The sequence below is a fragment of the Astyanax mexicanus genome, chromosome 7, assembly GCF_023375975.1.
Source record: "Astyanax mexicanus isolate ESR-SI-001 chromosome 7, AstMex3_surface, whole genome shotgun sequence".
Taxonomy (NCBI): domain Eukaryota; kingdom Metazoa; phylum Chordata; class Actinopteri; order Characiformes; family Acestrorhamphidae; genus Astyanax; species Astyanax mexicanus.
Genome location: NC_064414.1, coordinates 7,782,599 through 7,804,575, shown reverse-complemented (window position 1 = coordinate 7,804,575; position 21,977 = coordinate 7,782,599). Strand labels below are relative to the sequence as shown.

Here is a 21,977-nt window from a genome sequence, read left to right as displayed (position 1 = left end):
CTTATTCACTGTGTAATGTTTGGTAAATGTGTTAATGTTTGTTCTTAAACCTAAATATTATTTAATAGGAAACAGCGATTCCTGTTTGTTAAACAGAAGACGTATATTATCACTATTCAATGAAAAACATGTATATCTAAAAAAGCTACTTAACAGATAGAAAAGATAGAAAGAGAAAACTGATTTAACTTTCAATGAAAGTCAATGTAAAATTGGTTTATTTCAGGTAATTTTGGAGAATTTCTATTGGTCCATTCATCAAGAAATTTTGACACAGTGTAAGGGACCGTGTCTGTGTTCAAATCATGTAGTAAACTTAACATTTATAAAAGTGGTGATACTTGTTTTTCGTTGGACAGTGGCGATATGTGTTAGTTTATATTTAAGATTTTTTTAATTTTTATTTTATAAACTCCGCAACTTGCGCAACTTCGGAACGCGAGCAGCGTCAGCGTGTTTCCGTACGGGCTGTTTATGAGGGAGAGCGCAATGGCAGCCTAGAGGAGAGAGCACAGGGTGTAGAACTAATGCAGCGTTTATTTAATTTAACCTATTTATTTCATCCTATGCGTGTTTAATAGTACTGTGGATTAATACGAACTTTATGTATAATCTTTTAAACCGGCCGCTGGTGGATTTTGTGATTGTGTGTCTATCGTGTCTGTGAGTGTCAGTGTTGACCCGCATCACCTACATTTAACAAGCTGGGCTCCACATATTTTGCGTAAGTGCCTTCTTAAGTATGTGTGTAAAGTCCTTAGTTATACACTAGAGTTGTATTGAATATTTTTGCATAACGATAGGCCTACATTCATTACATTCAATGTACGTTGTCAAAAAACAAAGATCAAAACAAAAAAGATAATGTAGTCCGGGGATAGAGAGATACAGGAAATAGAAACAAAAAAAGATACCAAAAGTGTATATATAAGGAAGCCATGTCATCTACTGTTGGCATGCAGCACAGGCAGTGGCTTTTTTATTTTTCATATCAATAGCAGTGTTCAAATGTATTGAAGCTAAATGAAGGAATATATCTTGATATAATTTTTCCCCCTTATTAGAAACATACTTTTTTTTTTTTTCATTTTTTCCAAAGAACTATTTTGTTCTTTCTCCTAGAAGGTGTTTGAAAGATTATGACTGTGGTTTGCTCATCAGGTAAACTTTGGCAGTCATGGCTGTGTCCAGGGTGACACTCCAGACTCCAGCAGGAGTGTGTGGCCTGTTCAGGAGACAGCTTCTCCAGCCCAGCCTCTCACATCCAACCATCCTGAGCACCAGGAGTATCTATGGAGAATACAAGAGACCAGGCCAGCCTCCAGACAAACGGTGGCCCTGGGAGAAGATCCGCTTTGACTTCTCTAAAGGAGTTGAGGGTATACAAAAGCACTTTGGTCTGCTGAAGGATGAGTTTGTGGGCAGATTGAGGGGGCCTGAGGGTCGGCCCTTATTGGACCATATGCTGGAGCAGACACTGGTGCAATGGGAGTTCCGGGGGCCAGAGTCTCTGGATCAGTGGGTGGTGTCCTCAGACAAAGAAATAGGGGGCCAGAGTGAAGCATACCTGAAGCTGGGGAAAAATAACACTACCTGCATGCTGTACGGGACCCTGTGCTCGGTTCCACCTCGAGACGGGGAGACACGTTACAGTGGGTACTGCACACTGCGCTCCAAACAGACCCTGGTTAGTGATGGGATGCATTGTTTTGTATGAGTGGTGGGATGTTGGGTGATGTAACAAAAAATAAAGTATGTTGTCATATTAGATATATCAAGATACATCATTGCATTTTGATGACTGCCTGTATGTAGCACAATATCAATGTTATTTAATAATACATTTACAATATCTAAAAGATTGATTAAATATTGATTTTGTATTTGTGTTCTTATTCCCCTACAGCTCTCATTTGACAGGAAGAGGCATTTTGATTGGTCCACATTCAACACCCTATACATTCGTTTCCGTGGAGATGGGAGACCTTGGATGATTAACATTTCAGCAGAGATGTATTTCTCCCACAACAAAAATGACATTTACAGTTACTTCCTGTACACCCGAGGGGGTCCGTACTGGCAGGAAGTCAAGGTTTGTACAGCAAAAGTGAAAACAGAAGATGCTCACACTCACCAGCCACTTCATTAAAACATCTTGCTTTAAAAAAAAAAAAAACAACTTTATCTACACAGAGCAGATAATGTTTGAATAAGCTTGCAAGCCCTGTTTGGGGTGTTAGTACCTTATAAAGAGAGACATCCAAACTATTAAATAATAAAACACATGTTTAATTCCAAATTACACATTATTCCGTAAGTAGTGTAATATACAAGTCACAAAATGGCAGATTCTAGATGTAAACAGAGCATGGAATATTTCTTAAAGAAAATTATGTACAATTATATCATAATCTAAGATCTAGTGTCTAATATAGTTCACTATAGGGAGTACTGAGCTATGAGCAGAGGTGTCAACTACAAATACCTTACCTTACTTAAATAGAAATGTTGGTTATATATACTTTACTGGAGTAATGACTAGCAGATATTTTATTTCTTTAGCTTCGTGACTCTCATTTCATTTAAATATATAAAAAAAATCCTATTCAGATAAATCTCTCCATCCAAATAGTGTAAATCAGATTGTGAATGGATGTAGAGAAGTATAAACATATACCATTCTGACACCCTATTGGTTTATACGATCCATCACACCTGCACATCACATCATGCCCACAGTCAAGCGAGAACATAGCAGACGTACGTATTCTAGTAAGAGGATGATCTGTGCAGAGACTTAAGAGAAATTGAGACAAACGTCCAACTAAGCTTCTTTAATATATTTACATTGTATTAAAATACATTCCATATAAATCAAAAATTCAATTTTCAATGGGCATATATGCAGCTGTAACAGGACTAGTGCCTACATTATTATTTTGGTCCCCATTCCCAAACATACAGATGGGTGCCAGCATTTAAACAAATATTTATCATGATTTTTAATCCAGGATTTAGTCACATAATATTGTGATTATTTTTTCCCCCCCCCAGGGATTGGCACCAATAATACCAGGTGTTTCCAACACCTTTCGTTCACATTAAAAATACCCATGATCAAAAAACTTATCAAAATATAGTGATGGAGAAAAAATTTCCTTCTCAGGTTAAGCAGGCATCTATAGGAAATTTAATACTGTTTTTGTGCTCTTTTGTTTTATCAGATTCCATTTTCAAAGTTTTTTCTCTCAAGTCGAGGAAGAATACAAGATGACCAGCACTGTCTCTGGTTGGACAAGGTTTGTTGGACTAATTCCTCAGCTAAAAGCCACAGTAGAAAAGAATACCATTTTGAAAATATTGCTAATTTAAGAATGTAAATAGTCATTATTGCTGTAAATTAACACCTATCTGTTGTGTATTGTTTTGGGCATATTTTCAGGTGAACAATATTGGCTTCACACTGGGAGACAAAGCTGATGGCCCATTTCAGTTGGAGATTGACTTCATTGCTCTGTGTATTGACCGTGCTCACACTGAGGAGTTTGCATATGAAAAGTTTAAAAGGAACCCCGAGGTCCCCTAGGTGGCTGCAGGTGGACTCTCTACAAAATAAACACCTTAATTTATTCATTCATAAGGACTGTTCAACTGAAACGTAATGTAATACACGTTTACTCTATTAAAAAGCAGACAATGTACAAAACAAATCATTTAATAGCAAATAAAAAGCAGATTTTACACCGGACCATACTTTTTTTTTTCCCCTCCCACCCCTTGACATTTATCACCATCTTCATTTACCACAACTTGCATATTTACATAAAAGAAAAGATGTAGAACTTTTTAAGAAAATGGCTGGATATCTAAAAAAACTAGCTCTTAAACAAAGACAAAGGACAAACAATGTTAAAAATGTATCCAGAGTGAAAGCAGAAAAACAAAAAACTGAAGCCTTAAGTCATAACAAGACCACGCCTGGCATCAAGCAGCGTTTCCTTCTTTTGCCTCCTGCCCTGTGTGTGCTTAATGCGCCGTTCCTCCCTGCATAAGAAAAGGAGAAAATTCAGTTGATAAACAAACTGTTGGCTGGAATTCTTACACAAATATCTCAATGAGAATTAAAACACCAGAAAGTGTTGTGCAGATGTGCAATATATGGAAACTAAATTTCATCCATTACCACTAGTGGCAGCAGCAGCCTGCTCATAAGTCTTTGCTGAATGTTTTAACACACTTGCACTGACTTACTCACCTTGTCGGCACCTGGTGCTGTTTATAATTTTTCTGGTGGGATGGAATTGTCTGGGACTTGTTTAAGGCTGCGTTTTCTTTAGTTTCAACAAAAGGCTTCAGCTTTCCTGTGGGAATACAAAAAAAGTCTAGAGTAAACCCTTGTAATGGTGATGAGATCTAGGGCGTATAGAATCTTGAGAACCTCTAGTTATACAGTATTAAGATTTATTGTAAATATGGAGTCTTTGCAGATGCAGATATGCTGAAATAAGACCTTTTCTGAACCAGATTACTCGCCGGTAGACAGGTCAATGACAACATGCTGTTTGTTATGTGCATCATATGTACAGTTTACGCTGATCCTGAGTTATGAACATTGTATAATACTGGAATAGGTAAATTATCATAATCAAAACTGAATGAGTATCAACAGTATTAGTAACATAATATTGTCATCATCTTTGCACCTAAAGAACACGTTTTCTTAGTTGTGTTATATAGTATGGCAAATCATGCACATGTCTGAGAACACTCACCTGTGTGAGGCTTGTAGGTGAGGGGTCGAGAGAGGCTGGCTTTCAGATCAAATGCGTTTTTCTTGTTAGTTGATGGAGTGGGTGTTGTTCCACTGAAGACAAAGGGAGTCACTCCTGATGGTAAACAAAGAGGGAAAATATTTATTTACATTTTTCTTTACTAATATAAAATGTGCAATAATATCCTGGGTAATACACAGTCAGCTCTATTACTCCACCTCTTTTACTGAAAGCAAACATTCTAAATAAAAACCCTTGAACTCATGCTCAAGTCTCTCTATTTTGTTGCTAAATAAATTAAACAGAGAAACTGTCCAGTACACACTTAACATTTCTTGACGAATGGACCAATGCAAATTGGGAGGTTAATCAAATTAATTTGATTATTTAAGTTACTGTTTTAATGGGATTTTCAAAATGTGACAACCAAGGTTGTACATCTTTACATATCGAAGCTGTCAGAGTGAATCTCAGTAGATAGCTTTGTGCTTCCATCAGAAACCTGTAAAGAATTTGTTTACATGGCAGTACTTTCATAGTTCACTCCTTTATATACCTGTATGTTAAAGAAAGTAATAATGTATGTTTTTTTTTACAGTATGGCCCAGCACTACATGAAAATTCTCTTTTTAAATGGACTTCCATTAAATGTTGAGAAGGTTTTCTAAATCTCCTGTAAAATTTTGAGATGCATGTTTTTCTATTGGACAGCAATGATATTTAGGTCTTCATAAAGGCTCACCGTTTATCTCCATTGTTCTTACCTGGAGTTTTGTTCACTGCGGCAGCGTTCTTGTTAATCTCTGGTTTGGTGCGAACATCAGACTTCCTGCCAGGAGTGGGAGTGAAGGGAACCATAGGAGACATCCTAGCTGGAGTCTTCACCAAAGAACGCTTGTGCTCATTGTCCTGCGTGGCCTCAGAAAACCTGAAAAAGAAAGTTTCTTTTTACTTCACTTTACCTACATCTGTTATGTGGATGGGATAAATAGTTTTAAATAAAGTAATTTTCGACCTAAAACCTCATATTTACCCCTAAATATCACATGAAGGAATCAAACGACCATTTCCAAATACTGTCTGCATCTTACCTGACATTGATTTTGTTGACTGAAAGGACAGCTGGCCTGAAGGGGACACTGTTCTTTTTTGCAGATCTGTTGACCAGGATTGGGGTGAACCTGCGTTTCTCTGAAGTTGGTTTCCTCTCCTGTAGGCCCGGGCTAAACAATGTTGCACGACTGGCAGGCGGCTTCTGCAAATGAACATGTATTTTTGAGTCCCTTTTACAGCTCAAGACTGGTTTTACAAATTACAAACTAATCTAAAGCAACTTTTTACTCACAGCCTGAATCTTCGCATCACCAGGTTTCTTTGCACTGTTTTCAGATTGTGCCTGAAATTAATGCACACCCTTAATACATCACTACTTTACTATTTACAGATGCTTAACCCACATGCTTTAACTTAAAAGCTAAATACACTCACAAATCAATCAAATGTACCTTTAGTTCCTTAACAGAGCTTCTGAGAGCATCCATCTGCTTGTTTTTCCTCTGTACGTAAGAGTCGATAGACTCCATCTTATTGAAGTGTGCCTCATGGAGTTTCTTAAAGTCTAAAGTAACAAATACAAAATACATTATGTAAAGCACAATGACCAGAACACCAACACAACACAGCTGAAACACAGAACCTGATCTTGCTATCCTTATACATTTTATATATGTGTCTATTACCATCTTTCACATGCACATGCCTGGATTGTCTATGAAGACTCTCTCTTGTGTTCCCTCGGTTTGCTTTTACATTTAGAAGTATATTCATGATCAACATAACTTGTAAATTGGGCTTTGGTATCTGCATGCATTCAGGATTCTGGATCCTGGAATGTTTTGGCCATTATATATACACAAAACAATAATATTAACAATCATGTGCATTAGTATTTAGTAATGTGATTAGTAGCTGATTTTTGCTCTACATAAAATAATAAAAATCAGATAACAGGTCGATCTCACAAAAATGCATTGGAAACTAAAACTGGACAAGTGTCAATGAAAAAGATGGATATTAAGTGAAATTATAATTAAAATTGCCCCATAGCATAATATACAGCCCTGCACAAGTGCAATTAACTAAATTAGTCTAATTAAGCACTTACTGCAATAAAACATGCAGTTTTTCTGAATTCCCGAAGTCATACAATTACAATTTACCCCAATAATAAATGCCATCATACTGCCCAACCCTAACAGACAGAAAATTAAACTTTACTAGGAGTGGTCGGTCTCAGAGGTGCCTTCGTCTTCTTCAACAGACCCTCATGACGAGGAATTCTGCCAGCAGTCTTCTTTTCCACACCTGTGGAAAACAAAACAACCCTTAAAAGCATTCAAACTATTCATACATGTTATAGCAGCAGATCCAGTATGTGTGTCATTCAGGAAATAGGAGGCACTCAAGAAAAGTAGTAGACACATTTAACAACAACAACAACTCTTCACATAAGAAAATGCAAATCCAAATTCCTCTTTTTACAGTTTTCCTCCAATAATTTCCAAAAACGGTTAGCACAGCCAAAAAACTGAGTGCATCTGTGCTCCCAAATCCTTCACTCTCAACTAGTGCTCTTTAAGCTTAAGCGCATCTTTTACATACTATCAAAATATGAGTTTGATTGTAAATTTCCTTTTACATTAAACTGACATGACTTTCATGAAATAATACAACAATAACAAAAATATTCAAACAAATAAAATCATATGAATTATTATCTATGGAGTTAAGACTGTGGATATATAAAATGAGTTACCTGTAGACAGCATAATTAAAGTTTGATGTTTAGAATGAATGTACTGGCAAATGCATACCTTGAGCAGCCTGCTGAGTAACATTAACAGACTTTGGTTTTGCGTCTGCTTTGCTCTCCTTGGGATCCTCAGCTACAGCCGGAGTCTCTGTGCCCTTAGTTGAAGACACTTTTCTCCTTTTTGAGCTTCTTCTGCCCTGCTCTGCATCATGAAGCTCAGCATTGTCCTAAAAATGGTTAAATGTTTCTGGTGATTTTTTTTTTTAAACACGATGAACTGTTTGTTTTTTAACATAACCGAGGTTGTTAATGATATGACTTACCTGGGCTGGGCTCACTTCCACTTTGGGCTCATTGTCTGTACTGCCCTGGTCAGAATGCTTCCTCTTCATGCTTTCACTCTTCCTGCGGCGCTTGGTCACATTTGAGGACTTGACCTCATCCTCTGCCTGAGCATCAACATTATTTGCCTGAGGGATGTAATGCATTTATAATATGAGATTTATAGCCACACTTATGTTTTAAAACAAGAACTTATTTGTATAAAACAAGAGTCACATTGCATTGCAGTATGTGCAATATCAAATATATGATTTTATTAAACTTTTTTTTTTTTTTTTAAACTTGGAGACCCAAGAGAATTTAAAACTCTCCATGACATGTCTACCAAAGGAACATTATATCACAGGTAAAATCTGGTGACAAACTGGAAAATGCTTAAATATCTGTATTTCACCTGAAACCTAAAAACCACAAACTTAAAAGGCTGTAAAAGGTGTGTAATGAAATTGGGGGACTCACATTCTCTGAGCTCTCTTGTTGCTCAAAGTGCTGCTTCAGGGCCTTCAGCAACTTCTCAGCCTAAAAGAAAAACACATGGATAGGTTTGGTTCCATTTATCTGAGAAGGGAAGGGAAGGGAAAAAGAGGAGCAATCTCACACTGATTTACTCTCTTTATTAAATAACTGCCATGATAAAAATACATTTTAGGAGCCAAAATAATACCCTGTGCAATACTACAAGATTTTATAAACCTTATATATACTACCACAACAGATTTTACATTAGAATTAATGCTGAATAATAAGACATTTAGCTTAAGGTATTAAGGGGATAAATAAATCAGCAGTGGCAGTGGGACATTGTAGCTTTGGGAGTATTAGAAGCATTAAATCTTACGTTTGCAGTGTATAGTCATGCACTAAATATTCTCAACTAGGGGTGTGCCATATCGTATCATATGGTACACAATATCATCACCAAACATTTGTGATAAATGTCACAATTCTTGAAAGCAGTATATTTTGCTACAATAATAACAATAACAATAACTACTATTATATTAAAAGTCTTGGTAAGTTACTGTTTTTACATACTATTTGTTTCAACTAAATAATTTAAACCCTTATACTTACAGTAATTAATAATTTAACATGTAACATCTATTTTGTTACAGCAGTAGATTCAGTGTTGACATACTACCAATAATATTTGTATTACGTATAATAACTTACAGGTACTTTGTTACGACTGTAGGTTGTTGAATTTAATTAAATGTATTTATTATTTTTTCAGTGTTTTGACATACTGCCAATAATATATTTATCGCAAAACCACCGTGAAATATCCTGGTATTGATTGCAATAGTGCTTTTATATCGCACAGCCACAGAAACAATTGTCTGCGCTTATAAATATGCCTTAAATAAATAGCTTAATCTACTTATTTTTAATAACTAGAACAGCCATATAAAAACAAAGATTAGCCAACCTAGCTAAATACGTTAGATAAGTTTAAACATAGGTTAACTAGCAAGCTAATGAATCTTGAATTGAACCTTGAATTCTAGCCTGCTACCTTAAAACGTGCACAGTTAGCATCATTAACCTACACTGTATGTTTATGTGGGCCAGACCACGCCGTGCAGCAGTTAAGGTGGACCTGAAATAACCTATAGCGGAAAGCTATACAACGAACTCAGTTAGCTAGCTGCCCCTAACTAAATTAGTGTTAACGTACATATATGTCGGCCTCACCTTCATGTTAGCTTTCAAACCAACGCTTTTGGCGAGCTGCTGCAGGTCTCCATATTTGAGGGAGTCCAAATCCATCTCCAAGACCAAATCTAGACAATGTAGACGATACAAACAAACAAAAAGAGAGAGAAACGGTCGCAGTATGTCCAAGACCGAACCAAACGCGTTTCTTTAGGTGGGTGACTGAAGGGAGAACGCGCCTGCGTCGGTTGAAAACCACAGTTCAAATTTTGCCACCTCGTTTCCTGATTGGCTAGGAGCGCTGGAGACGGTAACATGTTTGTAGCGCTGATTGGTTCGTAGCCTGAACATGGGCGGAGTCTATCATCACACTGTTTGTTAGAGTGAGAGCTGTGTGTGTTTTGGTTGTTTAGCACGGTGTAAATTCTCGCCAGTGTAGAAAATGTCTCACAGAAAGCCCAGTTTCCTAACGGACAGCTATGACTGCGATAGCACCCAGAGCAGCGTAGTTGTGGAGCAGCTGAGAGCTGTGGAGGAGCCGGGGGAGCACACGGTGGACTATGAGCGGTGCTGTGTTCTACACTGCGCCAAGTGCAGCACGGTCATAGCTGACTCCCTGTCCGCCTGTGGGGAGGCTAAGAGTATCAAATCCATCATTTGCCTGAGTAAGTTTCTGTTTTCAGTGTGAGATAAAACATTTGTAAAGAAGTTAACTGCGTTATTGAAGTGCTTTTATTGTCAGAAATTGTCAGAAAACATTTCATTAGAAAAAAAAAACAAGAGACAACTTCAGTTTCTGAATCAGTTACTGTAATTTAGCTATTTATAGGTATATGTTTGAGTAAAATAAACATTGTTGTTTTATTATATAAACTACAGTCAACATTTCTCCCAAATTCCAAATAAAAATATTGACATTTAGACATTTAGAAAATGAGAAACGGCTGAAATAATAAAAAAAAGAGCAGAGCCTTCAGACATGAAATGATGCAAAGAAAACAAGTTCATATTCATAAAGTTTTAAGAGTTCAGAAATCAATATTTTGTGTAATAACCCTGTTTTTCTTTCACAGTTTTATGCATCTTGGCATGTTCTCCTCCACCAGTTTTACACACTGCTTTTGGATAACTTTATGCCTTTACTCCTGGTGCAAAAATTCAAGCAATTCAGTTTGGTTTGATGGCTTCTTGATCCATCTTCCTCTTGATTATTTTCCAGAGGTTTTTAATTTGGTAAAATCAAAGAAACTCACCATTTTTAAGTGGTCTCTTGTATCCATTGTATCTGATGCAGCATTGCCAATTAACCAGCATGCTCAGAGGACAGCGCAGCGACTTCTTTGCGATACATCGGCTTACAGATGCCTTGTGCTGATCGACATCACCCTACCATGAGGGGAGAGAGTGTCATCTACCCACCCAGAGAGAGCAAGAGCTCCGGTAGCTGATGGCAAACTACATTTTAACCAGCAATCTCCAGATCATAGTGACGGCGCCTTAGTCAGCTGGACCACACAGAGCCTTATGATTACAACAACTTCTCTCCTGAATGATCTCACATGAGTCTTTTCAGACCTTAGGACTACTGTCAGAAATCCCCCAGTGAGGGTTCTGTATTCAACTACCAATCCCCCTCTGAGTGTACTATACAGACCTGGCAACCTATAACTGAATCTTCTGCATCTTGTCAGTGCATTGCCTCTGTCCACAGTGCTCTGCAGTTTAAACTGTGAATGCAGGTGGGAACATGAGGCTCAGCAGACCACGCGATTAATGAAATACAAAACAACGTGTTTAAGTCAGCAGATACAGAGAGGCAAGGATGTGTGTGGGCAGATCAGCACTGCTGTTTGTCACCCAGAATAAACAACATTTATTTTTCTTCTGTGTGCATAAGTTTGATAAGACGCATTTGACACCTAAATTACGTTTCCAGCAACCATATAAAGAATAACCTGACATCAACTGTTTTTTCTACTCCTCCATGCAGTATTCTTTCTTCTGTGTGATGTTTAAGTGTTTCTTGCATGCACAGCCTGTGAATTGCGCTTTAAAGATTGCTATTAACAATCGGTTTATAGAATAGTGTTAAAATATTAAATCGGAGTGTTTTATTTCAAATAACCCGTTTTACACAATATGAACATAATATTTTAAATGTGTTCATGCAGAAGTCACTCAGGACGTAAAAGTCAGAGGGAAGTTTGAGGTATGTCTAGAGGGTCCTCTGGCTTTTTGGTAAGTAAGCTGTCCCCTAATGTGGCATAAATATTTTTAGTTTTTATTATTTTAAAATTTGTAATAAAAGTCCTCTTTTTCTTATTTGTCACGAAGCACTTACAGAGTCCTTGAATGCGGTATTTGTCATCGCAGCATGGGTGTCATCCTGCACTCCACTCCAACACATTGGTCCAGCTTGCGAAATCTCTTTCTCTTGCGGAAAGAAGTTCTAAATTGGTGAGATGTGTTTTTGTTTTGGCTTTTAAATAAGTACAATGTGGTGTCCAAGTGTTGGGGAAAAAAAAAATAAAATTGTATTTACTTATTTTAACCTGTTCAGTTACATGCTAAGCAAGTGCACCGTGGTGAAAGCTACCAAAGTCAGCTTTGAAACCAGACCTATAAGAAAAAACATCATTGAGGTAAGTGTAGCATGGTCGGCTCAGTCTCATATACCATTACTTTAAAGGGAGAATTTTCCTTTACTTTTTACTAAAATTTTGTTTAGTTTAGTACATAAAAATATTAATATGTCTTTAAAACAGACAGACCATATGTAGGGAAAATAAGTAGCAAAATCAGCTTGGGTTCATTGGGCCTTATTTCTTAGAAAAAAAAGTATTTCTAAGATCTAATTTACACAGCTTCAAACAAGATTCTGACAGTCACCTTTTTTTCTTATTTGGGATTTTCTTTTTCATTCACAGTAGGATTCATTATTATAAGAGCAGCGCTGTAAAGAATAAATCAGCAGTTTTTAAAAGCATATTGTGAACATGACTGAGACTTTTTGTTAGGATATTTATTCAACATATTCAAGAAGTTCTTAGGAAGATGTGAATGGTTTGTGAATGAGGCCCATTGTTTTTTGACATTATAAAATCCAGCACATTTACATATTAATGTATGTAACCCATTCACACTATGTTGTAATGTTTTTAATGGGCTGCTTTCTGATTGAGGAGCAATAACTGCAGCCAATAAAAACAGAACTCATTTACATTAGAGTATTAAAGACACATTAAGATAAAAGCAGACTGGATCAATGAACATTGTGTGTTTGAGTGGACACTGAACCCCACAAAAATGTGTATCTCCAAAGTAGCAACTTTACACGTGAAAAGTCAGTGTAAAAAGATTTTATTCTGAGTCTTTTATATTGATCCATCCATCATGAAATTCTGACACAGAGTAAAGAACTACTGGTAGATGTACATTATATCAAAAAGTGAAAAACAGCAAAAATGGGAATGCCATTGATGGTAAATGTCCTAAAATATAAGATAAATGCAGGATATCAGTAATTTTATAACATAACTATCTCAAGAAAAAACATTGAGGAACATTGAGTTTTGTTTTAATTTTTTTAAGAACTTGGAATGCAGTTATATATGTAAACTCTCATCACAAATAACTTTTTTTTTTCCATACGGATGGACCGTCTAGCTGCAGCAGGATTTGCAAGCTCAGCTGAAGCAGGTTGAAATGTTGAAGGAAGTTTTGGAAGAAAAGAGCAGTCTTAGAGTGGACCAGAGGAGAGTCCGGCCCAATGCCAGTGCCAGCACTTCTCGCTCCACTGCACTGCTAACCAGCGGCAGCAAATAGTCGATGTTTTCTATTGTTCACAGTTACATCCCTGAGTTGTCGATGTTGGAGCTGAAATTGTAAAGTTGTCTCAATTTTTTGTAGAACTGCAAATTTGTTTGTTGTTTTTGTTAACGTTCTGTAAAAATGACTGATAAACAGTTACATTCTGTGTTCAGATGTCGGCGTAGAGGATGTGTTTAAATATGTACGTATGTATTTATTTTTTCAAGAACAAACTTTCTATATAAAAAAACAAGCAAACTAATAAAAGTATTTCTTCAGAATTTGTGCACTGTGTGAACTGTGTTAAAACTGCTTAAAGCAGCAATCCTTAGGATTTTTTAAAAATATACCGTATTTTAAAGTAGAAGTATTCCTTAGTGGAAAATGAACAAAGTATTCTAATGAGTGACATACAGGTGCTTCTGTGACCTTCACTGTAAGGTCTAATATATAAATTCTAAAAACAGTGGCCTGTACATTTTTTTTGACTGTGTCATGTATTTCCAAAGGTTTGTGCTGGTTCTAATATTCTAATATGCTTCTGCAAACATATATCAGAATGGCAAACATCTTCCTCAGCTTTAATTAAAAAAAAATCTATTTAAAGCTGATGTCTGTAATTTTTGGGATTTAGGGCCCTCACTGGTGAGAATGGGTAACTGCACCGAGCATGCAGAAGAAACATTTTAAACTGGGTGGGTGTGATGCGTTTTCCTTTGAGAGCAGATGAATCCGATTCCAGGTTATGTTCAGTCAGAGAGAGAGAGAGAGCCTGCTCAGTCAGAGTTATTATATACGGCTGTCAGTTTTGTCAGTCTAAATGAATAAGCTACTAAGGTCTGAGTTTCCCCTTCTGAAGTCTCCATTGCTCCACCAGCAGCTCGCGTTCAGTAAAACTGACCGCGATCATCTTTCAGAGGCTGTGAAAAGCAACGCGACACCCCAGTTTTAGAATAAATATATTAGGCCTAGCAGGGAAGGTCGTTCCAGCAAACTGGTACCATTAAACACAATATTTTGTCCAATCTCCACTCAGAAATGCTTCTGCTTTTAGTTTAGAAACAAAATAATATAGACTGACACTTTAAACAATGAAATAGTTAAGTCTTTTAAAGTGGGTTTGTTGTTAAACGTGTCACAGTGAGCACATCCAATTATAATTTAATTACAGCAAATATCAGGGGTCATGTAAAAAGCATACTCTGGTTTATAGAGTATTCTGGGATTTTTCATTTTGTGCATGTGTGAAAATAGACCATGGTAGCAAAAATAAGCGAGCAGTAACAGCACCTGCCAGATAGAGACAAAACACTTTAGGAGCGTTGCCAAAACTGAATTTAAAGGATTTAAATAATCTTCATCTTGTATCTGATAAAATAGCTGTTCGTATCTTTATGTATTTACAAAGTCACCATAACCTTTGGCTTAATGTGATGTTTGTTGATTGCAAAACAAAAATCTGATTTTTATGATTAACTAACTAAAAATAAACTTGAGTTTTCCTGTTATCTGATTTCCCATCTTTGATGTTCTGCAGAAATCAAGTTATGAAATACATGTAAATGCACTCATTGTAAAGAAAAAAAATGGGTGTTAAGTTTCTTTCCAGGTTTTATCTTTAGTTTATGCAACAGTCTTTATTATACTCTACCAGAGCAACAAATAAACAAACTCACACACATGTAGGATTGGCACCATGCTGTTTTTATTGCTAAAATTTCTGATGCAGACTATTTTTTTTTTTTTTTATTGTACAAAATCAAGAAGAGGTTTATCTTAGCATGCTCAGCGCATCTGTAGTGCATAGATTTAACCCAACATACAGTATATTCCATCCACTGGCAAACAATGCAGGTTACAGCAGGGTCAGAGAATCGTACAATTCAACAGGAATTACTTAACAATTCGTTGGGCTAGTCGAAAACAAAACAGCTAGCTTATATGATACCAGCAGGAGTTTGCTGGGATTTCCCAAATCTGTTACATTTACATCATCCAATTACAGTCTGTATCCACTCTGCCTGTTGTAATGTACATTATAACACACTTTTTAATACATATGCATAATTTGTCTGCATTTCATCTTAGAACAAACTCAAATTTGTCCATTTTGCAAAAAAAAAAAAGACCAAATTGAGAATGGTAGTAATAAAGAAAAAAATAGATAAATTATCGAACCTTTGGGACAAAAAAAAGAAAAGAAAATGTTGGCTGAAATTTCTTCACGTCTCTTTGTTGTGTTTTTAGCCCCAAGCAAAGTTTATTTATTGCATGCATCACAACACATTTCTTACCCAAGTCTACCATGCAGTAACTATATTCTCCTGCATTCCAATATAAAAACACCAATTAATACTAAGTTTACAGTCAGCTATTGCACAATGATGCCCACTTAAGTGGTTTTAATTTGTTGTGGTAACTGAAATAGCCATTAAATGCCTGTAACTTGGATCCATCTGTGAAGATACAGTTTGAGTTTAGCAAACACGTTGCTCCTATTGCTTTCAGACGCAGCCGACTGTGTATTCAACTGCTGTGCATTGTGGTTACGGTTTCTGCTGCTGTAACAACATGAAAACATGCAGTGCATATATATATATATATATATATATATATATATATATATATATATATATATATATATATATATATATATGAACGTTGTCAATAAGTCCTTCTCACCCAAAGGGTTTCTGGTCTACAGCCAAAAATGCCAAGTTTCAGTTGCACTACATTCACAAATGTTTTTGGTTTTAATGACTGATAAAAGGAGTTAGCTGTAAACAACCAGCCTAATGAGATAACTGAACATATTCTACCAATGGACCTCAATAGTTTGTATGCGCCACATTAATCATTAATAGGCCTCAACACTCACCACAGCTACAAGTATGCTACAGTTTTCCATTCCACGAAAAACACCATTCTGGCACTATATTAATTCATGCATATAATAAGATTATTGCTTCTAAGTAACTAATGTACAGATGTATTATGGCTTGCATATATGTAAGTGTATTCTAAAAAATATATTTTGCATTCCAGTCATTGAGGTATTTATCTACATTACAATATTTTGATTGTTAGGGAATATGTTTTAAACATGTTACTACATGTTAACTCTAGGCTAATCTAGGCTAGTACTCAATGCTACTGTGCTACTTGAGGCTATCTTCTCAAACTATGCCTGAACTATAAGTAAATTTGTACAGTACTCTATATTGAGTTTCTTTTCCAAACATTTTTTTGTATTATTACTTAAGTGCCATCCTAACCCACTCACAGCATGTTGCTGATACAACCAAGAAGCACCTACTTATTTTACAAAACATTGAGTTTAAACTTGACCTTCTGATGTAGGTTGAGGGTACAGATAGGGTGAGAGTTGCTGAACAGCATTTTGACACAAATACCTCTTATGTTAACAAAACTAGCAGAACTACAAACATTTACAAAAGCATGCAATTTGGCATCGCTATTTTCACGCTAGTAAAACCCAAGGTTCTTGAGCCAGACCATGAAAATAATAACAGGGGAAGCTAACTAAAAGAAACAAGTGGGAAACAATGGATTCCTACAAACAAATCTAGGTCTTTTTGGGTTTGTCTTGATTCACAAGGCAATCCAAAGCTCCTTGGACTCAAGGCTACTCAAGGAAAGGACCCTCTATCCATAAGTACTAACCAACCCTACTATTTTGATAACTATTTTGAAAACTCATTGTATTATATATGCTTTTTGTTTCTATTTTTTACTACAACTACAACTTTTTTTCTGCAAGCATCATGTCCAGTCATGCATGGCCACATATAATGTTGGCACGACAAATCCCGCTACGACAAAGTAAGCGGATGAATCTATACATCATTTAATGGAAGACATTGGTGATTTTGTTGTTTTTTTTCACGAACAACTCGTCACTCGTTAGTCAAACGAACAATATACACGTTAAGCTAAAAAAAAACAAGACAAAGTAAAGAGAAAAGGAATAGGGCACGCATATTGCACATATCCCATGTCCCTGGATGTTTTACCCAGGGAAGGTTTAAACCAGGCTGCACAGTTCACCCATTCAGAAATGCTTGCTGTTTTTTGTGCTAAACTAAAACTTTCATATGGAGTAACGCGGCCCAGGTAAACATCTTCCAACAAACAGCTTTGAATAAGAACCTAGGTAACAGTGTGGGTGGAACATCTGTAAGTGTGGCCAGCCTTATCTAGAGTCTTACTGAGTTTTTCCCCCATACTCATAATACAACTAACTTTGTAAAATGTCAGAGTAGATAGCTACTGGGCTGTCAGACATCCAGGAGATAGACGATCTTGTTCCTATAAAAGTGTTCCATCTCATTAAAGAACAGAATATGAACACACAGATGAAGGCTTCAACACCCCAAAAAGCTCAATTTCTAAAACAAAGACAATTCAGGATCACCCTAAAACACTAGCATAGTCACACAAAGTAAAGAACATTCCTAGCACATAATGAGCTCCACTAGTGTAAACACTTCGCATGTAGATCAACATAAACAAGAGAGGCTATGTTTTCGGACTAGTTTAGGGTTTTTACATCTTTTACAACCAAGAGAACTCTAGGACTAAAACAATATTTTATGCAGCTAAAGCTATTAGATATTAGCTCAAACAATAAAAGGGTTTCTAAATGACATTTTGCGTTTTCTTGTCTAATTTTATGAAGCAGTTAATGTAGCTGGCTCACACTGACTAGAAGCTACACTGTAAACTGTCTACTTTAATTAATTAGTTTGCTAAAATTTACATCTAATTTCAAATAATAACTACAAGTTCATAAAATGTATCATAGAGCTGACCCCTACGTTTCTGATGTTGAGGGTCCATATTAAGAGTCCAATATTTGTTGGAAACTATACATTTTAAACTATGAATTATATATTTTGAACTAAATGCAAACATTAGTAACGTAATGTTTTATCATCACAGACCCTGTAGTAGCTAACAATTAGCCTACATACCTTTATTAACTGCTAATTAGTAGCTAGCTGCCTTAGCTGTTAGGAAAATTAGCAATGGTCCTGACTGAACTAGCTGAAGAAAATAACACGAGAATTCTTCACAAATCATCACAAAATCAATCTAGAATAATCCACAATGCAAAATGCAAATTGATTTCTTACCAGCAGGAGCAGTGAAAAATGAAGATTAAAAAAAACCCAGCCACTTTAGAATCTATTTATAGATTTATGATTGTAAGCTAATACACTTTGAAAACTCTTCAGTTCAAATTATGATGGAAATGACATGTGGTCATATTATAGTATACCTATGCGTCTGTAGGTTCTGTAATAAAAGTGGGTCAGACATGTAACATAACAGATGAGAACTTGTTTCCAGCTAACTGTGTGTGAACTTCTGGAAGAAGTCAGAAGCTGAATGGACAGGAATGTGGATCCAGACTTCAGTTCTGAGGCCAGCCATCATGACTTCTCATCCGTGAAGGTCGGTCATTGTGTGAATTTCTATCCAGGGATGAAGTTAAGAAAATCTGAAAGGAGTCAAAACAGAGCAAGCTTTAGAATAACCCACATCATATTCACACAAAACTGTTTAAAAACTAGTTTATATTAATTAACCAACAACCATAATGTTTACTTTTTAAAATCAGCCTAACAAGGAAACTTATCTTAAAAAATGAAACGATTACTGTATTTTTCAGACTATAAGGTGCACTTAAAATCCTTTAATTTTCCCAAAAATCGACAGAGCACTTTATAATCCGCTTCGCCTTATTTATGAATTCTACCAGTCAGGTTTTAAGGAGCAGTAAAGCCACTTTACTGAAGTACAGCGTTATAAAGGAGTTTTTTTTTTTTTGTAAAGTTTCTCCAGAACCGAGGCTGGAGCAGTATTAGCACTAGCCGCTAACTGCAGTGCTAGCTCTTTCATCGTTCAGAGTATATATGAGTATATGAGAATATGAGTGTATTGGACTGTAGTCTGCCTGGGATGAACTGCTAGCTGATCACAACTTGGGTTACCCGAACACTCAGGCTTTTTCAGTGTACAAGCGCTAAGTGCTCGTTTGACTTTGAAAGAAAATGTTTTTTTTAAGAATTACAATTTTGTTCAGGTTAGATTGTTAGGTTGTGCAGGTCAGAACCTCATGTAGCCAACTAAAATAAGTGTATGCATAAGAAAACTGAAGTGAATGTAAAGTTTTTCTTTCCATATTTATTTATTTATTTAGGTTTTTAACTTGAAGAAATCTCCTCTTTATTTGATCTGTTATTTTAGACTCACCAGTTAATGGTTCTTTTGTTGTCTTACAGCAAAACATGTTGAAACAGTTCCTTTAGCAGGACAGGAAACACAAGTCTGTAAAGACAGAACAGTTAGTCAATATTGTAAGTAGATCATTCTCTGAAGACTGGCTGATTAATGATAGACAGTGTCTGTTTTTACAGCTTCGTAGCTACTAGGGCTGCAACTAATGACTATTTTGGTAGTCGACTAATCTGATGATAATTTTTTCGATTAGTTATTTAGTCAATGATTATTTCTGCTATATTTTCCACCTCTAAAAATGATAGAAACAGCTGAACATAAGATTTAAAAGGCATTTAAATGTCTGAATGTTGTTTAAACGTGGAATGTACTGATATTTAGTGAGTAAATATGTAAGTAAGTATGTAAGCCATTTACCCATCTCCCATTGCGATTCTGTCCCCAGGACTTTGTGTAATGCAGGACTGTTGCAAACTAACGATTAGTCGACAATGAAATTTGTAGTCGACAAATTTAAATAATCAACATTGTAGATTATATCGACTAATCGTTGCAGCCCTAGTAGCTACAGCAGTCACTTATCTAGCTGATCTGGTACAACAGACATGGTAAATCTATACAGAAACAGAGGAGTTAAAATTATTAAAATAATATTGTTGGCACATTATAAAGCATACAGTATATCAACAGGACTAAACTAAATAAATACATACTTTAAAAATATATTTTATTTAACAAAATATGATCATTAAATAAACTTTAAGAAGCTGAATGGAAATCCTGGGAGGGAGTCATTTTATCAACTTAAAGCAAATATTTAAACCAGGTCAAACAAATATTATATTTTTATAGTGATACTAATAATATATTATACAATTATGTGAATCGTTAACTATTTTCTAATGTACATTAATAATCATTGCTTTAATGCTCTGGAAATGGTTTCTACGATCTTATAAACTGTTACTTTAAAAAAGCAATACAATTATTTAAATGTTTATTTGTAAAGTGTAAAGTAATAACACTGTTATTACTATTTAATATAACTAAAACACGAATTTGAACGTTTATCTCTTTGGTAACTTACCAAGACTTCCTAACTTCCTAATGTTTTGAACTAAAACCTTTAGTTGCAGTGTGTGTTTACTATTCACTTTCCATTTAACATTTTATAAATAATAAATGCATTTCTTTTTTTTTTGTTAATCATATTTAAAAAAACTGTATGTCCTCTACAGTCCTGCAATTTTTTTTACTGTACAAGAAAATACAATATTTGATTGAATGAAGTTTCATTTTTTATTTTATTTGATTAAATATTATATTTTATTTACATTACAAAAAACTATGTTTATAATACATTCATATATGAATTAAAAAAGGCTAAATATATTAAATGCTGTTTATAAAGAAGGCAGCCCTGCTATTCTTCCCTGTTGAAACTATTATATGGACAAGTATGATCTTATTTATACTGCTATAAAAACCAAGTAGCTATAGTATTTATTCCTGCTGCTCTTTCTTACTGTATGTGTCTACACGTGCTGGTTTATAGTGCTGATAAATGCTGCGGCTGTGTGCAGTAAAATGGACTATGCGCATTAATAGCTGTGTGCAGTAAATGCAGTAAAATGCAGTAAATGCTGCTCTATGTGTGTTCAGTAAATGCAGCAGTAGCAGTAGCTGGAGCTGTGTGAGTGAAGACTGGGTGGGTGATGGAGGTGCTGGAATTTGGAGAGCCTCTGTTCGCTTTACTGGTAAACAAAGAGCATGCAGCGCGGAGCGCGACTCTCACAATAAACCCCGCCGCCCCGCGGACCCACCATCCTCCTCCCGGCCGCTGCAGTGATAAAAGGACCGGTCCGGTCCGTTCCCCCATGCTCTGCTGTGTTCCAGCGGGCCGCGGGGTCCGGTTTCTTCGCGTGGTTCGGCCGGACCCGGCCCGCTTCACACAACTACGCCATTTCTCCCCTTCACTAAACTCTCCATCCGGACTGACAGCGCGCGGCCAGCGAGCTGATTAGCCAAGCGACCCTTCAATCAGCACACAGAACCCGCCCTATTAAAGCTGTGAAGCTGGCTCAGTCCCAAACGGCTCACTTACCCCCTACCCACCTGCTGCCTACATAGTGCACGACGCATTATATGGAATACACGCTTCGCGCCCTAGGTAGTGTACTGTGTATTAAATAGGAACACGTTTTAATTCAGACAAAGAATGCCGATAGTAGCGCTCATTCGTAATTAACCCTTTCAGACATGTAAAAAACTGTAAGAATGCTGTTTTCTGTCTGTAATGCACCAAAAAGAAGACTCTTATA

The 21,977-nt window shown here is 36.2% G+C and overlaps 3 protein-coding genes and 1 long non-coding RNA gene across 4 annotated transcripts; 2 read left to right on the top strand and 2 right to left on the bottom strand.

The window, feature by feature from the left end:
- Positions 1-460: 460 nt before the first annotated feature.
- Positions 461-3,741, top strand: ndufaf1 (NADH:ubiquinone oxidoreductase complex assembly factor 1). Its single transcript, XM_007247511.4, has 5 exons — positions 461-724; positions 1,162-1,687; positions 1,907-2,092; positions 3,225-3,299; positions 3,443-3,741. Exons 2-5 carry the CDS (start codon positions 1,178-1,180, stop codon positions 3,584-3,586), a joined length of 915 nt encoding a protein of 304 aa, XP_007247573.1. The 5' UTR covers positions 461-724; positions 1,162-1,177; the 3' UTR covers positions 3,587-3,741.
- Positions 3,700-9,842, bottom strand: nusap1 (nucleolar and spindle associated protein 1). Its single transcript, XM_049481527.1, has 12 exons — positions 9,622-9,842; positions 8,386-8,445; positions 7,908-8,054; positions 7,646-7,811; positions 7,050-7,136; positions 6,278-6,390; positions 6,118-6,168; positions 5,864-6,027; positions 5,537-5,700; positions 4,773-4,886; positions 4,256-4,361; positions 3,700-4,044 (listed from the first exon to the last, which is right to left on the bottom strand). Exons 1-12 carry the CDS (start codon positions 9,694-9,696, stop codon positions 3,957-3,959), a joined length of 1,335 nt encoding a protein of 444 aa, XP_049337484.1. The 5' UTR covers positions 9,697-9,842; the 3' UTR covers positions 3,700-3,956.
- Positions 9,843-9,904: 62 nt separating this feature from the next.
- oip5 (opa interacting protein 5) lies at positions 9,905-13,673 on the top strand. Its single transcript, XM_007247514.4, has 5 exons — positions 9,905-10,247; positions 11,754-11,820; positions 11,917-12,039; positions 12,143-12,224; positions 13,249-13,673. Exons 1-5 carry the CDS (start codon positions 10,025-10,027, stop codon positions 13,405-13,407), a joined length of 654 nt encoding a protein of 217 aa, XP_007247576.3. The 5' UTR covers positions 9,905-10,024; the 3' UTR covers positions 13,408-13,673.
- A 1,402-nt stretch (positions 13,674-15,075) lies between these two features.
- Positions 15,076-21,661, bottom strand: LOC103038768 (uncharacterized). Its single transcript, XR_454635.3, has 3 exons — positions 21,480-21,661; positions 19,672-19,746; positions 15,076-18,916 (listed from the first exon to the last, which is right to left on the bottom strand). It is a non-coding gene; the product is annotated as an uncharacterized LOC103038768 (long non-coding RNA).
- Between the last annotated feature and the right edge of the window lie 316 nt (positions 21,662-21,977).

What these genes read in the sequence shown, in the direction of transcription:
- ndufaf1 (XM_007247511.4), top strand. Translation starts at nt 1,178, where the DNA reads ATGGCTGTGTCCAGGGTGACACTCCAGACTCCAGCAGGAGTGTGTGGC. An exon ending in CGTACTGGCAGGAAGTCAAG is followed by an intron (nt 2,093 to 3,224) that starts GTTTGTACAGCA and finishes TTGTTTTATCAG; the next exon opens with ATTCCATTTTCAAAGTTTTT. An exon ending in ACTGTCTCTGGTTGGACAAG is followed by an intron (nt 3,300 to 3,442) that starts GTTTGTTGGACT and finishes GCATATTTTCAG; the next exon opens with GTGAACAATATTGGCTTCAC.
- nusap1 (XM_049481527.1), bottom strand. Translation starts at nt 9,696, where the DNA reads ATGGATTTGGACTCCCTCAAATATGGAGACCTGCAGCAGCTCGCCAAA. An exon ending in TACTCAGCAGGCTGCTCAAG is followed by an intron (nt 7,137 to 7,645) that starts GTATGCATTTGC and finishes TGTTTTCCACAG; the next exon opens with GTGTGGAAAAGAAGACTGCT. An exon ending in CGCAGTGAACAAAACTCCAG is followed by an intron (nt 4,887 to 5,536) that starts GTAAGAACAATG and finishes GTTTACCATCAG; the next exon opens with GAGTGACTCCCTTTGTCTTC.
- oip5 (XM_007247514.4), top strand. Translation starts at nt 10,025, where the DNA reads ATGTCTCACAGAAAGCCCAGTTTCCTAACGGACAGCTATGACTGCGAT. An exon ending in CAAATCCATCATTTGCCTGA is followed by an intron (nt 10,248 to 11,753) that starts GTAAGTTTCTGT and finishes GTGTTCATGCAG; the next exon opens with AAGTCACTCAGGACGTAAAA. An exon ending in CGGAAAGAAGTTCTAAATTG is followed by an intron (nt 12,040 to 12,142) that starts GTGAGATGTGTT and finishes TAACCTGTTCAG; the next exon opens with TTACATGCTAAGCAAGTGCA.